We start from the raw sequence: 16107 nt of genomic DNA, 5'->3' as shown, positions 1-16107 counted from the left end.
CCATCAACAGTGGATCTGTGCAAGCCGATTGGTGCCAATCACTTGGTATTCCAAGAAAGCCCTTGGGGGCTCAAGCATTCAAAATTGCTCAGGGCCTGAATGTTACGGGCATGGAACCTCAGGAGCTTGACATCTTAGGATCTATGCCGGGAAACTGCTGTTTGATTTTTGGGGTTTACAAGAAAGACATTGACTCTGGTAATTTTAGGATCCACAAACCAAGAAATTACAATACTTGGATTTGTGGAGATGGTGCCTGTCCTGCTGTACCTGCAACGGCACAGGGAGGACCATGCTACTTTGGCAAACTAACATTATTTGCCCCTAGTATCCATCAAATGCTTAACATAAGTAACAATTTGAAATGTGTCAGACGTACTGTGTACCAATTGGGACCTGAATGCTGAGTTGTGGGAACGTCCATCTGTCATTTTAGCATCACTCTTTACACCACAAGTTGCTTCTGCCAAGGCTCTCACTCAATTGAGACGGTTAGCTTGTCTGACAGGAAAACAAATTAACATTACCTCCAAAGTATTAGATGAGCTCACCACTGATGTCAACAGTATACGACATGCTATAATACAAAATCGAGCTGCTATTGATTTTCTGTTATTAGCAAAAGAACACGGTTGTGAGGATTTTGAGGGAATGTGCTCTATGAATCTTTTGGATCATTCTGAGTCCATTCACATAAAGCTTTTCCAACTGCAGGATAATATGAAGAAACTCACTGTTGTTGAAAATCCTTTCAACGGTTGGCTTAAGAGATGAGGAACCACCGGCTGGTCAAAAACCCTATTGATGGATGGGTTTCGATTTTTTTGTTATTATCTTTGTTGTGCTTGTTATCTTTTGTTGTATTTTCTCCTGTATGAAGAAAGGTTTGGAATCAATTGTTGATCGAGCCTGGCTTGTCCAAAAAGAAAAAGGGTGATGTGTAGGGGAATTCCTGACAGAACAAGGGCATACTGTACCATTGCAGAGTTGGACATCCCTGGCCTGCAGATTGCAAATTTACTTTGAAAATCTTGTACTGTCCTTGAATAGGCAGAATAATGAATAATGAGTATTGTACAAGAACAAGGCCAGATGCCAAGCGAGATATGAAAACAGCTAAGTAGCACATCCTTATTAGGCGCTTGCAACATGAATACATAATTGACAACCAATCAACAAGTAACGTGAATACATAATTGACAGCCAATCAACAAGTAACATGAATAGCTGCTGCGTTAACAGTTTATTAGAAGTATAAATAAGACAAAGTTGCTGAATAAAGGAGGGCGACATGTAGCCATATTGGTGTAATTGCCATTACTCAGCTGACTCTCCGATCTGGGACCCTCTTCAGCTGTCCTGCCTCTCCTCAGCATTTATGGCACTGATGTTACAGCTCTGTGGTGGCACAGGGGGCTCCTGCTTCCCGCGCGCCCAGGCAGCGGGCTCTGGGGCCCATGTGGGCTGCAGCACCTCAGGTGTGGCACCAGGGCCAAGGGCAGGCTTGTCACACGGACACTGGTACCCAGGGATGGGAGCCCTTGTGTGGGAAGGGTTTGCTGCCCAGCAGAGGATGCTGGAGGGGATGGCAGGGGGCAGCAGAAGGAGGAACGAGGTTCCCAGCATGAGAGCAAAGGCTGCAGTGGCCAAGGCCAGAGGGCAACAGGCCTGGGCTGTGCAGCCCTGGCAGGAGAGGGCTTTGCTCTACCAGGTGGCTCTATAGAACCCTGCGGCTTGTGCCAGAGGTGAAGCTCATTTCCAAGAAGGAGAAGCTGCTGCTGCTGCTGCTGGTTCTGAGCAAGTCCCTGGGGGAGGCCAGGCTGTGATCCAGCCCTCCTGTGGCTATCCTGCTGGTGGCAGGGCAGCCAGAGAGCAGCTCTGCAGAGAAGGACCTTTGGGTGCCAGAGGACAAGCAGCTGAGCATGAGACATTGATGCACCCTCATGGCAAACGCCAACAGCTGTGGGGACTGCATTAGGAAAAGCATCGCTGGCCGATGGAGGGAGGTGACCCTTCCTTCCTCTCAGCACTGCTGCGATGGAGAGACGGGACGCTGCTTTATGCAAGCAAATATCGATTTATTGCACACAGTCATTGGTTTATATATGTTATCAGAGGCCACGTGCTTTAAACTGATTGGTTCTTTAAGCTAAGCATTACATACTAGGCAATCCCTAATTGGTTAACAACAAACAAAGGACACTTTAATTAAGTTTTTACAGTCATCAATTAGCAGCAACTTGTTACTTCTGGTCACCATCTTTCCTCATCTCCTTGTCTTTTCTCTGCATGACTCAACAGTCAGCACTCTGTGGGTTGTTATCTATTCACCCTCCTTGTCCCCCCAGGGTTTGTGGCCTACAAGCTGAGGGACATTCCTTTCAGCTAACTGATTGTTACTTATGGTCCTGATTTCCAGGCCCTGTCCTGCAAACACTACTAAGGCCACATCTGGAGTGCTGTGTCTAGGGCTGGGCTTCCCAGGGCAAAAAAGCTGTTGACCTACTAAAGCAAGTTCTGCAAAGGGCCACCAAGCTGCTTGAAGGGACTGGAACATCTTTCCCGGGAAGAGAGGGTGAGAGATCTGCAACTGTTTAGTCAGGAGAAGAAAAAAAAGCCTTGTGAGGTTCTTATGAATGTATACAGAGTTCCATCTGAACCCAAGAAAACACTTTTTGACTCGGGATGATCAACCACTGGAAGAGTTGCCAAGAGAGTCTGTGGAATGTCCATCCCTGGAGATACTCCAAACCCATATAGCCAAGGCCTTGAACAACCTGCTTGAGCTGACTGTACCTCGGCTAGCACATTTCACTGGATGATCTCGAGAGGTCGCTTCTAATGTCAACATTTCTGTAATTCTGTGAGTATCAAGAGGAAAAGTAGACAGAAAAAATGAACAACACATACCCTTTGAGCACAAAGATGTTGGGGTCCCTGAAGAGGACCCAATCTGGAGAAGGGCAAAAGTGTGAAGAGAAAGGAGCAGTAGAGACGTTCTGTACCATCAACCCCCTCTTTGCTATCCCCCTAGCGCCTCCATGGCTGTGGGTGTGTAGATGAATTGGGAACAATGGTGTAATTTGGCCCTGGGAGAAACTGTGAGGGACATCGTCATTAATGTTTTGGTCCTTGTTTCTCACAATCAAAATCTGGTTGAATTAGCAATAAATTAAATTGATCTTTGGAAAGACAACACACCATTGGCTATGACAGTGATTGGTTAATAATCTCTCCATCTTTATCTTGACCAATGAGCATTGTTGGTTTATTTTCTCCTTTGTCTTGTGGAGTCAGGGGAGTGGATGAACAGCGGGGGACTGACTGGCCACTGCCTAAGCTTAACCCACCACAGGACCATATCAGGACTGCTATGCCCAGAATGGGGCTCTCTAACAAAAGAAAGACCCTGACAGATTGGAGCAAGTCCTGCAGATGCCAGAAGACTGGTTGGGGCATTGAGCACATTATGGACAAGGACACTCAAAGTTGGGATTTTATCTGAGAAATTGTTAAGACTGAGAAACTGGAGTACTGGACCCAGGCCATCTGGTGGGACCTCGCTCAATGGCCTGTTTAAACATTTCTAAAAACACAGCCATGAGCACATGATGTGGCTGAAGGTGTCTGACCACACCATTGGCTGAGAGACCAACTGTAGCAAGAGCTATGGGACATGTGTGGAACAAGTGTCAGCAGGAAACTCCCTCCCATTATATTTCAAAATGGCAATGGAGTTTGATGTCACTAAGCCACAGAGGATGACAGAGGTGATGATGAAGGAAAGGTCCCTTTTTGGGGCTACAATGTATGACCACAAATGGAAATGAGCAGTGTTTGGGACTTGTTGAGGAAAATTTCCCTGCTACATCTTCCCCAAGGTGTCCAAGGTACATGGCACAGACCAGGCTCTTCAGTCCTGCTCCTTTGGTGCCTTTCTTCATTCACCATAACCCCTGGGTCTGCACCAGGACCACCCTGCCCTGTGCCCACACCCTGCACACTCACACAGCTGAGCTCTACACTGGTGTTTGGTGTTTCCCTCTCCCAGGCCCTTCCCAGCCCAGCCCCACCACAGCTTTGCCCCCCATCCCTTCCCTCTCCCCAGCCCAGGCAGACACAGCAGCCCACGCTGGGCTGGCCCCATGCAATTGCCCACCCAAAGGGGGCTGCAGAGCTCTGGGCACTCATCCCAAAGACCCAGCCTCTCTGAAAGGCACAGCAGATACTGGTGAGAAGAGAGGTGTCTCATCTTGCCAGTCAGCCCCAGGGCTGGCACCAGCCATGGCATGAGGGGACAGAGGCCAGTGTCTCCCTCTGTCTGCTGCTCTTCTCTCACACAGACCCTGATTGCCCACCCCTGGCAGCCCCTCTGGGCCAGTCCCTGTCCCCAGCACCAGGCTGCTGGCCTGGGGGCTCCCCAGGCACCTCCTGCTGCACCAGGGACACAGATTACAGGGATGATGATGAGGCTGTTGGCCATGAGGGCAGCCAGGTAGATGCCCAGCAAGAGCCAGTAGTGCAAGAGCTACAGCTCCCATGTGTCTGCCAATGCCAGGAGGAGGAACTGGGTGACAGAGCTGCTTTTGGGCGTCTGCTGCCTCTGGGCCTGGGGACTCTCCATGAAGGAATATATAATGAGATATTAGGCAAGACTTCTCTGATTAAAACCTAACACCTTTCTCGGAGAAAGCCCACTGAAATGGCCTCTCCGCTTTTTGGAGGACCTTTGGCAGGTCCATCTCAAGAATTGGTTCTGACTGAGGGAGTACAGGAAGCAGGGGGCTCTGCTGTGGGCTCTGGAGGAGTCAGTCCTGCCCTATTACAACAGGTAATAGGAACATGGGGTGACGGAAGATTAAATCCACTCATGGCATCAAAGGGCTTTTCAGCATTGTCACCTCCAATTCATCCCACTACAGAGCGGAGTTGGGATTTTTCTCTGTGTATTTTGTTCTGGTTGCCCCACCACAGCTGAGGAGTGGTTTTGGCACTGTCATTTCTGCTGCACTCCAGGTGCCATCAGGTGGATCCTGAGAGGCAAAGAGACAGTCCCTTTGTGCAGACTGAGGACAGCCATCTGTCCACCCGCCCTGGTCTCAGCTTCCCTGTGCTGGCAGCTCCTTGACCTGCAGGACTATCACCCCAGATGTTTCACAGAGAAGGAACTGGTCACTGCTGAGAGTAGAAGCATCCAGTTTCCAAGTACAGATCTCAAGTGCACAAGAGATTTCAGAGAGGAATTGGAAATGCCTTGTGAAAAAACGGGCAGCTTATTGCTTCTGAGACACACCTGACTGCATCATCTTCTTCAGTGCGCCCTTCAGCTCCTGGTTCCTCATGCTGTAGATGAGGGGGTTAACTGCTGGAGGAACCACTGCGTACAGAACTGTCACAACCAGGTCCAGGGATGTGGAGGAGATGGAGGGGGGCTTTAGGTAGGCAAACATGCCAGTGCTGACAAAGAGGGAGACCACAGCCAGGTGAGGAAGGCACGTGGAAAAGGCTTTGTGCCGTCCTTGCTCAGAGGGGATCCTCAACACAGCCCTGAAGATCTGCACATAGGACAGCAGAATGGAAACAAAACAACCAAAGCCTAGGAATGTACCAAGCACAAGAAGCCATATTTCCCTGAGGTAGGCCTGTGAGCAGGAGAGCTTGAGGATCTGTGGGATTTCACAAAAGAACTGTCCCACAGCATTGCCTTGGCAGAGTGGCAATGACAGTGTATTGGCCGTGTGCAGCGCAGCATTGAGAAACCCAGTGCCCCAGGCAGCTGCTGCCATGTGGACACAAGCTCTGCTGCCCAGCAGGGTCCCGTAGTGCAGGGGCTGGCAGATGGCCACGTAGCGGTCATACGCCATGACGGTGAGGAGGGAATACTCTGCTGAAACGAAAAAGACAATCAGAAAGACCTGTGTAGCACATCCTGCATAGGAGATGTCCCTGGTATCCCAGAGGGAGTTTGCCATGGCTTTGGGGAGAGTGGTGGAGATGGAGCCCAGGTCAAGAAGGGACAGGTTGAGGAGGAAGAAGTACATGGGGGTGTGAAGGATTTGGTAACAGGCTACGATGGTGATGATGAGGCCATTGGCCATGAGGGCAGCCAGGTAGATGCCCAGGAAGAGCCAGAAGGTCAAGCGCTGCAGCTCCCGTGTGTCTGCCAATGCCAGGAGGAGGAAGTGGGTGATGGAGCTGCTGTTGGACATCTGCTGCCTCTGGGCATGGGGAGCTGTTACAGGAAAAAAATACAGTGACAAGTCAAGGGAGACTTCTCTAAGCAAAATCAACACCATTTCCCCAGACCATCCCCTGTCATACACAGACATCCTTTACTCTTCGTAGCAGACCTTTCTTCAGTTGTGTGGCTGGAGGCCTGCTTGGTGCTGGTCCTGTGGGTGATGAAGAGCAGGGCATCTGCCCTCGGGCTCTTTATCAGTCAGCCCCACTCCGCAGAAGGGGGTGGGGGGGCAGGGACCAGTCCTGATGTCAACTTTGTCATGTGAAAGCAGTGCCAGAGTAGAAATGCCTGTCAGCATCTGCACTGCCAGAGCTACAGAATGGGAATGGTGGAGACACTTTGAGAATATTCAATTATTGTTTAAAATCTCTACCCTCTCTCTTTTTGGTGAGTATTCTTGGATGTCAGAAACTCTCAGCATTTCTTCTTCCATCAGGTGGAACACAGTTGTTATAGATTTGCTAATAAGTTAAGATTGATTGACTATTTGATTGATTATTTGATTTTATAAAATTATTTTATAGAATAGAAATATAGAAGCATAAGAAATATATTTTAATGAAACTTATAGTTGCACAGTAAAAGCTGCTATGAGATCCTCTGTACGTCCCGTACCACGGCTAGAAGAATGGCCTAGAACCATTGTTAAAACTTAGGTAATAACTTCAGGGTTTGAAAGGTTTCTTTGTATTTGACCAGTCTTCTGTATGTAGAAGGTGTGTTGAAATGTCAGAATATGAGATGAATGGAAACTGGGGATAGTCGACTGGAACAGCTTGTGGTTACCTGCCAAGAAACCATGAACTTTAGTAAAAGGTAATTCCGGCAGGGGGAGATCGCAACCACCGACTCATATACCACCTACCGAAATCGTACCCCAGACCCATTTCTGGACCTTTCTAAGCTCTACTGCGCAGAATCGGATATAGGAGGAGAGTATGTTAATGATTTACGGGAAATATCATGGTTGTGCATGAATACTTAATGAATATGTATGAATAAGTTCTATATATGGTGTCTAATTTTGAGACTTGGTGTGCGTTGATCGTGAGAGGACTCGCTCACGCACCCGTAAAGAAGTGTCTGCTTATCTACATCACATTGGTGTCGATAAGTTCTTTATTCCGAGATTTCGGTAACACAGAGAGGTCTGTGAGGCAAGAGGATTGCCTGTGTGTGAGTGCCCAGTGCAGGGAGGTGGTCTGTCTATCTGGTTCCCAGTGTCTCTGGGCTTGTACCTTCCTAAGGTGGAGGGTGACCACACTGCCATGTCACCCTGAAAATCCACCAGGCACCGCTGAGAGCAGCCTGACCCACCACAGACACCTCACCATTTCTTGAGGTCTCAGCACCCCACTTGCAGTCAAGGACACACAGGGCTCATTTCACCCACCCAACAGCATTTTCTCTGTCACAGCATCCCTGCAATTCTCTGTGAGGCTTTCAGATCATGAAGGGTGCAACAGGAAAGGTTTGCATTCTGCAGGGCAACTCACTGCTTGGAAGCAAATTTCAAGTATATAGGCAGGAGTCATCAATATAACATCTGACTCAGAGAAAAAAAAGCTCAATGCCCATCCCCACAGAGGGCATTGCCCACAGCCCCCCAGGTGGCAGGAAAGCTGGGACACTTGTTCCCATGGACACAGCTGCAGGAATGGACCCACAAGATCAGTGTGTGACTCTGCAGCTGAAACACCCATCCCCAGAGAGTCTGACAGCAAGAGCAAGGGAACAGTAACAAATAACAGAGACAATGGAGAAAGGAGGCAAAACAGAGTGAGGGTGCGTCTGAGAGAGGCCAGGACGAGTGTGCCGGGCACTGAGGGCAGCGTTGCCCTTGCCCAGCTCTGCTCGCCATCTCCCACACACCAAAATTGCCGGGCAGCTGCTCTCAGCCCCTGTGCTCTGCAGAGGGACCGGGGCACGTGGCTGGAGAGCTGCCCCGCGACTCTGCTGGAGCTCTGGCTGCAGGGGGGGTGGCTCATTCCTCGGGACCCCCAGCCCTGAGGACAGAGGCTTTGCTGGGGGGAGAGCAGGCCAGGGGGATGCCTCAGAGGAAGGGCTCCCTCAGTCCCTGATATTATCCCACCTGCACAGGATTTCCCTCCTGGGAGGTGTTTCCCTGTGCCAGGTCTTTCCCTGTCGGTGCTCACAGACCCCATCCCAGCCTCTGTGCACTGGCCCCACACAAACCTGCCTGTCTGCAGGGCACTGGCTGGGCACAGAGTCCTGTCTGCAGAGGGAAAGTGCAGCTCTAAACGACCCTGACGGCTCCAGCGAAGATGCTGCTGCTCCTGTTCATAGACAGAGGAGTGGCTGAGGGCACTTCGAAGCTCCTTATCACTCACAGTTCCAGCTAGGAGTCTCAGGGACTTCTTCCAACTAGAGATCTCCTTTTCCATCTCTCCTTTCCCGCTCCTGCCCCCAAGAGCAGGAATCCGAGAACAAAGACTGAGGAGAGCCGTGTATTATGATAGCAAACTCTGCCCTGAACTTCCTCATGAAATCTTTCTTCCAGACATATCCGCAGGGTAAACTAGATCTGAGAGCAGCCCTGAACCATGCAGCATCCAAGCAAAAGAAATGGAATCCTTCCCTACTGAGTGTCACTCGGTGTCACCACCGAGCTGTGGGAAGCTCCCCAGCAGGCTGAGAGCTGCCCCTGGCAGGCGGCAGAGCCCCTGCCCCAGCACACAGCCCCCTGGGCTGCAGGGACCCTGCTGGCAAGGACAGCCCTGGGCACCCCTGCCTGCACAGCCACCTTCACAGCCCTGCAGCCGGCCCTGGCACAAGGCAGCCCACATGCCCTGGCCCTCCCACGCTGCAGCAGGGAAGCCCTGCTCTGCAGCACACTGGCCTCCTCCACAGCAAAAGGCTCCCACACGGTCCCACAGGCTGGGGGTGCCCCAGCTGCTGCAGACCCGGCTAGGAACTGCAGAGGCATTGCCCTGCAGCCACAGACTTACCGGGTCAGGGGCTGTGCAGATTTCTCCAACAGTGAGCTCAGAGCATCCTCCCACCAAGGTCTGCTTTTGAGCTCTCCCTGCCTCCCTTCTCTGCCCCTCTGGGCTCCTCCAGGTGCCCCTGGGGCTGCACAGGAACCTGCTGGGGAACAGCCGGATGCAATCACTGATGCTCCCTGCCTCAGCTGGGTAGAGACACTTCTGTCCAGCAGTGGCATTTCTCTGATTAGGAAATAGTTTTGTGCATGAGTATCAACTTTTGTTAACCCATTATGAGACAGGATAACAGGAAGACTGCAGCAAAGGATCTAAGTACTCCTAAACAGCGTCTGTGTATGTGTGTGTCTGGTGGTTCTACAGGCAGGGGCGGGGAGGATGTCTTCAGTGCTTCAGTAAGCATTGCAGAGTCAATTGAAGCACCTCATTGCATAGTCCTAGGGGTACAAAGACTCAGCTCTCCTTTGCCCAGGCCAGGTCTCTGCTCTGAAGCAAAGCCTTTGCACCCACGGGCTCGGGGACACTTGGTACCAGGTTGCCTTATGGCCAGGCAGAGCTGGGCTGGTGCCACAGCTGGGGGGCTTCAGCCCAGATGGTCAGCAGTGCCCTCAGCCAGGTTCCCACGCAGAGGCAACTGTTGCCAGTGCTGTTGCAGACAGAGCTGTGACACTGATGGAGCCAAGTACCAAGGCAGGTGGCAGAGCTCAGCACAGCTGCTCTGCAAGGACAGCAGCCTCCAGCAGTTCCAACATTCAAAATGGAGTTTATACTTGTGAGACAATTTCAGCGAATCCTAAGGAGTTTTCACTCCTTCTGCACAAGCCACTGCCTGCCAGTGTGTGACCTGGCACCTGAACTCTGCTGCTCTCCTGCCTCACTCCCCGTAGGAGATGAGACTCCAACATTCCTTTGCTTCTAGAACCAAGGTGGACACAAATGATGCAGGATTTTAGATCCAGTTGAGCATCACAGCTGTTGGCCCATCTGGCAGCTGTGCTAGAACGCTGATGCAAAGAATCTGCAGACACCTAAAGGAGCATTGTTACTGTATTTTCCTGTGACTGTCAGCAGGTGGTCTACTTGACCACTGGCTTGTAGGATCCCACCAAGCCTCTGTCTTGATAGGATCCAAGCCTCTGTCTCACTGCTCCCCTCCTTCTTCACTCGCCTTGATGTCTATAGGGTTGTTCTCTCACATAATTCTCACTCCTCTCCCTTTGTGTTTTGTCCTTTTTGCCTTAGGTTATTACAGACATACCACTAGAATTGCTTTTTGGATCAGGTTTGGGTAGTGTCTGGTCCACTTTGGAGTCAAATGAAAGTGTCTTTTATGCCCATGGAGTCAGCTCTTGATCTCTTCTCACCTCTGCCAGATCTACAAACACCGTGACCACCACAAACCCTTGCCATGTAAACCCACAGGATCTCTAAATTCCCCAATAGGATGTGAGGTTATTGATCCTAAGGCTTCCTCACGCTGGTTAAATAAGACTTTTTCCCATTCCTCTCCCTGATTTAGGTTATTTCACAGCAGAGTTACCCTGAACCGCACCTGTGTCCCCAGGGCCAAGCTCAGACATGTAACAAAAAAAAAATAATAATGGGTACCAAGTGTCCAAGGTCCGAGGAAAGCAAAATGTTTTACTGCAGAGCATGCTGGCGTGGGGGACAGAGGTCACTGTGACGGTGAAATGAGATGTCCCTAATGAGAGCAAACCATGCTGTCCTTGGGACCAGAGAGATGCAGGGCTGGACTGTGCAGTGCTGGCAGGAGAGGGCATTGCTGCTGTGATGTCTCTGCATCACCAGCAGAGTTGTGGTTCAGCTGTAGTTGATGTCCAGGAAGGACAAGGTCCTTTTGATTGACAATTGTCCTTGACAATGGACATCCCATGATCTAGGAACCCTTTGAAAATCATTGGTCTGATTCTCTATTGCCTCACCACAGCGATGACTTTCAACAGTGCTGGCTAACTGGGGAGGTCCATGAAGACTGAAGGTTAGTCAAGTGGTGCCCACCTACAAGACAGGCAGCAAGGAGAATAACTAGAGGCCTGTCAACCTGATGTTAGTGCCAGGGAAGGTTGTGGAGCTGATCGTCCTGAGCACCACCAAGGAGCAGGTGCTGGAAAACCAGGAGGTCATGCCCAGCCAGCACTGGTTTATGGAAAGCAGGTCCTGCTTGATGAATCTGATCTCCTTCTGTGACAAGGTTGTTACCGAAATCTCGGAATGAAGAACTTATTGACACCAATGTGATGCAGATAAGCAGACACTTCTTTATTAACGGCCGGGTGCGTGAGTGAGTCTTCTAACGATCAATGCACACCAACTTTCAAAATCAGACACCATATATAGAACTTATTCATACATATTCATTAAGTAATCATGCATAACCATGATATTTCCCGAAGGTCATATAACATATTCGCCTCCCATATCCGATTCTGCGCAGTAAAGGTTAGAAAGGTCCAGAAATGGGTCTGGGGTACGATTTCGGTAGGTGGTATATGAGTCGGTGGTTGCGATCTCCCCCTGCCAGAATTACCTTTTACTAAAGTTCATGGTTTCTTGGCAGGTAACTACAAGCTGTTCCAGTCGACTCTCCCCAGTTCCCATTAATCCTATATTCTGACATTTCAATACACTTTCTACATACGGAAGACTAGTTACTACAAAGAAACCTTTCAAACCCTAAATTTATTACCTAAGTTTTAAACACTGATACTAGCCCATTCTTCTGGCCTTGGTACGGGACTGTACAAAGGATTTCATAATAGCTTTTACTGTGCAACTATAAGTTTCATTAAAATATATTTCTTAACCCTCTATATTTCTATTAAAAATGATTTTATGAAACCAAATAAAGTCAATCAATCTTAACTTATTAGCAAATCTGTAACAAGGTGACCTGCCTAGTGGATGAGGGAAAGGCTGTGGATACTGTCTACCTGGACCTTAAAAAAGCCTTTGACACTGTCTCCCACAGCATTCTGCTGGAGAACCTGGCTGCTCATGGCTTGGCTGGGTGTTCTCTACACTGGGTTAGAGCTGGCTGGACAGCCAAGCCCCAGGAGTGGTAGTAAATGGAGTGACATCCAGGTGATGGCCCATAAGGAGTGGTGTTCCCCAGGGCTCAGTGTTGGGGCCAGTCCTGCTTCAGAACTTTAATCAATGATCCGGCCAGGGGGATTGCGTGCACCCTCAGTGAGTCTGCATACAACAACAATTTGGGTGGGAGGGCTGATCTCCTTCAGGGCAGGAAGGTTCTGCAGAGGGATCTGCACAGGCTGGGCTGTTTGAGTGAGTAAAATTGTATGAAGTTCAAGCAGGAGAAGTGCCAGTTCTGCACTTGGGTCACAACAACCCCACACAATGCTACAGGCTTGGGGCAGAGTGGCTGGAAGGCTGCCTGGTGGGAAAGTACCCTGAGGGTACAAACCTGAGGTTGACAGATGGTTGAGCATGAGCCATCAGTGTGCCCAGGTGGCCAAGAAGGCCAATATCATCCTGTCTGGTATCAGAAACAGTGTGGCCAGCAGGACCAGGGCAGTGATTGACCCCCTGTACTCGGCACTGCTGAAGCCACACCTTGAACACTGTATTTCCATTTTGGGCCCCTCACTTCAGGAGAAACTTTCAGGTGCTGGAGTATGTCAGGAAAAGGGCAACAAAGCTGGTGAGGGTCTGGAGCCCTGGTCTGTTGAAGAGCAGCTGAGGAGACTTGGATTCCTTAGTGTGGAGAAGAGGAGGCTCAGGGGGATCTTACTGCTCTCTAAAACTAGTTGAAAGTCAGTTGTAGATGGGTGAGGGTAGGTCTCTTCTCTCACATAACAAGAGACAGGACAAGAGGAATCTGCCTCAAGTTACACCAGGAGAGGTTTACATTGGGCATGAGGCTAATCATCTTCACTGCAAGGGTGGTCAAGCATTGGAACAGGCTGCCCAGGGAGGCGGTGGAATCACCAGCCCTGGAGGTGTTTCAGAAATACACAGACGCACTGCTTGGGGACATGATTTAGTGATGGAATTGACTATCCTGTGGTAATGGTTGGATTTGATGATTTTTATGGTCTTTTCCATCCTAAATCATTCTGTTTCCATGATTCTATGACACTGCAAGCCTACCTAGACCAGATGCTGAGAAAGCTGGTCCAGCTTAGCCTGCCTCAGTATGGGGGTTGGACTAGATGATCTCCAGAGGTCAGTCCAACCTGAAAAAAAGCCATAGAGCTAAAAGAACATATATAAATTGTGTCAGCACCAATACAGGAGTTCATGTGAAGAATGTTTCTCCATTCAAATTACTTTTGTGAAATGTATTTGACCAATCAGGGAGAAGCAAGCCTGCTTTTCTATGGTCAGGTGGTGGGCCAGAATGAGGGTGATGGGGAGGTATGGTATTAGGAGGGCAACTGGGTCTCAGGAACCCCTAACGCAGGAAGAAGGGCATGGCTGTGAAGGGGCCTATGAGGCCAGTTCTGTCTCTGGAGGTGACAGGCCAGCAACAGGAACATGTGGCTGGGGAAGTCCCTCTGCCAAGGTACAGCATAGGTCCTCTCCAGGAAAAGGGCTGGGGTACAGGCTGTCATGTCCATTTTGCCTGTGGACACGACAGGACAGCAGCAGGCATGTGGTGTAGAAGACCATATGGACATTATTTCTCTGTGGTAAGGGGAAAGACCACGAGAAAAAGCAAACATTGTTGGTTCCCTGCATAAAGGGGGGTTCCTGCGACCGTAAAGCTTTCCTGGGTAGTGGGAAAAAGCAAGAGAGAGGAAAATATTTCACAAAGTGTAATGTTGAAAATGGAGAGTGACTGTCTGGAGGAAGAACTGTCACTCCAAGGGTCCTGCTGTGGTGCAGGAGCTCAGCCACAGTGAATCTGGATCAGCCCGTGGCTTTGTGTTTCAAGGAACAGCCAGTGAGAGTGGAGGTACCTCAGTGAACACATGGAACTGTTGGGGTGAGAGCAAGGTAGGGCAGCGAGATGGTGCCTACAGCCTGCAGGGAAACAGGGGCACGTGTCCAACCATGTAGAACGACCTGCGGTGGAGATGGAAATGTGTTTTAGCAAGTCTGGAAAGCATGAAGAGAACCCAGCTCTTTGTCCCCTTGGCTATGGCAGTTGTCTCTGCCACTGAGGCCTGTGAGAACACATGTTGTCCTCATGGCACTGAGGTATCATTGCCTCCTTGCTGCCCCATGGGGAAACTGGAAGTGGTTGTGCCATTGTTGCCCTTAACACAGCAGTTAATCCACCACCTTCCATGGTCCCCAGGAAGGGCCCTGAGCCCTGTGTGAGGGAAAGCACCGACCTTCCCACAGGCTGCAGGCCATGGCTTGGCCTTTCTGCTTCATCAAGCAAGCCAAGGCTTTGCTCAGCAGCAGAGCTGCCTGCACAGCGCCTTTGCCTACCTGCACTCACAGCCTCCAAGGATGGGCTCTAACAAGGCCATGGGGAGGCTTTCTCAGTCGTGGCCCTCAGCGGGGCTTGTTAATGCTTCCAGGGACATTGGGGTTTGCTTCTGACTTGGTGTTCTTGAGAGGTTTCTTCAGTCTCCTCTGAAGACCTCAAGTTCACAGCACCAAAGACACCCTGGGCTCATTACGAATCAGAAAGCCCTGACAAGCCATGTCTCTCCCATCAGGGACATCTGGTCTTCAAGTCTTGCTTGCACAGTTAATGAGATAAGTTTCAGAAGTACAGTGAAAGAGGAAAGCAGGTAATGACCACTCTGGAGAAGTGATAGAAGACTTTTCCAATTGCTCTTGATGCAGAGTGTCTCCTTAATAGGTGTGTCCAGGTGGGAAAAGCAGTCCCTGGAGCTAAACACTGTGTGGACAGCCTTGCTCCTCAACTCTACAGCCCCACTATTTTAGTCCTCAGCCCCATGGGACTTACATCACTTTACATGAGACTTCTTCAACCAACTCTGCAGCTGAATATAGCAAGTGCTTGGCAGTAATTATTGCCTGCTTTCCTTAGAGAACGGGGTGTTAAAGACAAATAAAAGAGGGATTGCTTATCGGGGTTGGGGCGGGGGAACGGGTTAGAAATTAATAAATAAAAAATATATTGCTCAGCTGTATTATTGTTAGTTCAAGCAGATCCCCATGAAGTCTGTCGCCACAACTGAAGAGTTGCCCATAGGGAATATTAGAGACACTACTGAAAGACAGTCCAGCTTTTCCTCTCTGAATCTTAAAGGAGAAGCTGCATAGGTAAAATGGATTGGGGTGATCACAGAGGAAGAGGAGAAAGGCATCTGGAGATGAACTTCTTACCCCAGAGCTGTAAATCAGGAAACCAGGACGTCAGTGTATTCCAAATGTCTTGAAATCCATAGAAGGTGTGAACTTCCTGGGACTCATGACAAATATTAGGATATTTCCAAATCTTTTTTATATCAGCAGATTTTCCCCCACTTTCATCTACATTTACGGAACAACTGGTATTAACAACAGCACAGGCTCTGCCCTCAGACGCCAGCTTCATATCTAATGCCATTCCATTTTGCACAGCTATAGGGGCTATTTTTCTAACTTCTTCCTGCAAAGCCTTCATGGCACCTGCAGGGTCCTTGGCCATCTCTTCCATTCCTGTGCATCTCTTTATCACTGCCTTCTCATATTCAGGAACCGCTAACCAAGGAGTAGCCAAGGCCACAAGAAGGCTGATGATCTGGGCTATCATTATGACACCTATTACATCTGAGAAGCTCATAGGCCACTTGGAGGCACGTGGCCATGTTGGCAAGATTGAGGTCCCTGGAGTCTCCAGCTTCCTTGGGGGATTGGCCATCAGCAGCCCAGCTGGTTATGGCTGCAGTAAGAAAGGCACTTGGACTCTGAGACAAAGTGTCATTTCAAATGGCCTTGGTTAGAGCAAACTCTCCTCAC

General features: G+C 49.7%; 1 protein-coding gene across 1 annotated transcript; it reads right to left on the bottom strand.

Annotated features, from left to right (window-relative positions):
• Window positions 1-5273: 5273 nt before the first annotated feature.
• Window positions 5274-6209, bottom strand: LOC129737457 (olfactory receptor 14C36-like). Its single transcript, XM_055727894.1, has one exon. It carries the CDS (start codon window positions 6207-6209, stop codon window positions 5274-5276), a length of 936 nt encoding a protein of 311 aa, XP_055583869.1.
• Window positions 6210-16107: the final 9898 nt, after the last annotated feature.

The sequence above is a fragment of the Falco cherrug genome, chromosome 16 (assembly GCF_023634085.1).
Source record: "Falco cherrug isolate bFalChe1 chromosome 16, bFalChe1.pri, whole genome shotgun sequence".
In the NCBI taxonomy this organism is placed as follows: domain Eukaryota; kingdom Metazoa; phylum Chordata; class Aves; order Falconiformes; family Falconidae; genus Falco; species Falco cherrug.
This window is presented reverse-complemented; position numbering and strand designations above follow the sequence as displayed.

What these genes read in the sequence shown, in the direction of transcription:
- LOC129737457 (XM_055727894.1), bottom strand. Translation starts at nt 6,209, where the DNA reads ATGTCCAACAGCAGCTCCATCACCCACTTCCTCCTCCTGGCATTGGCA.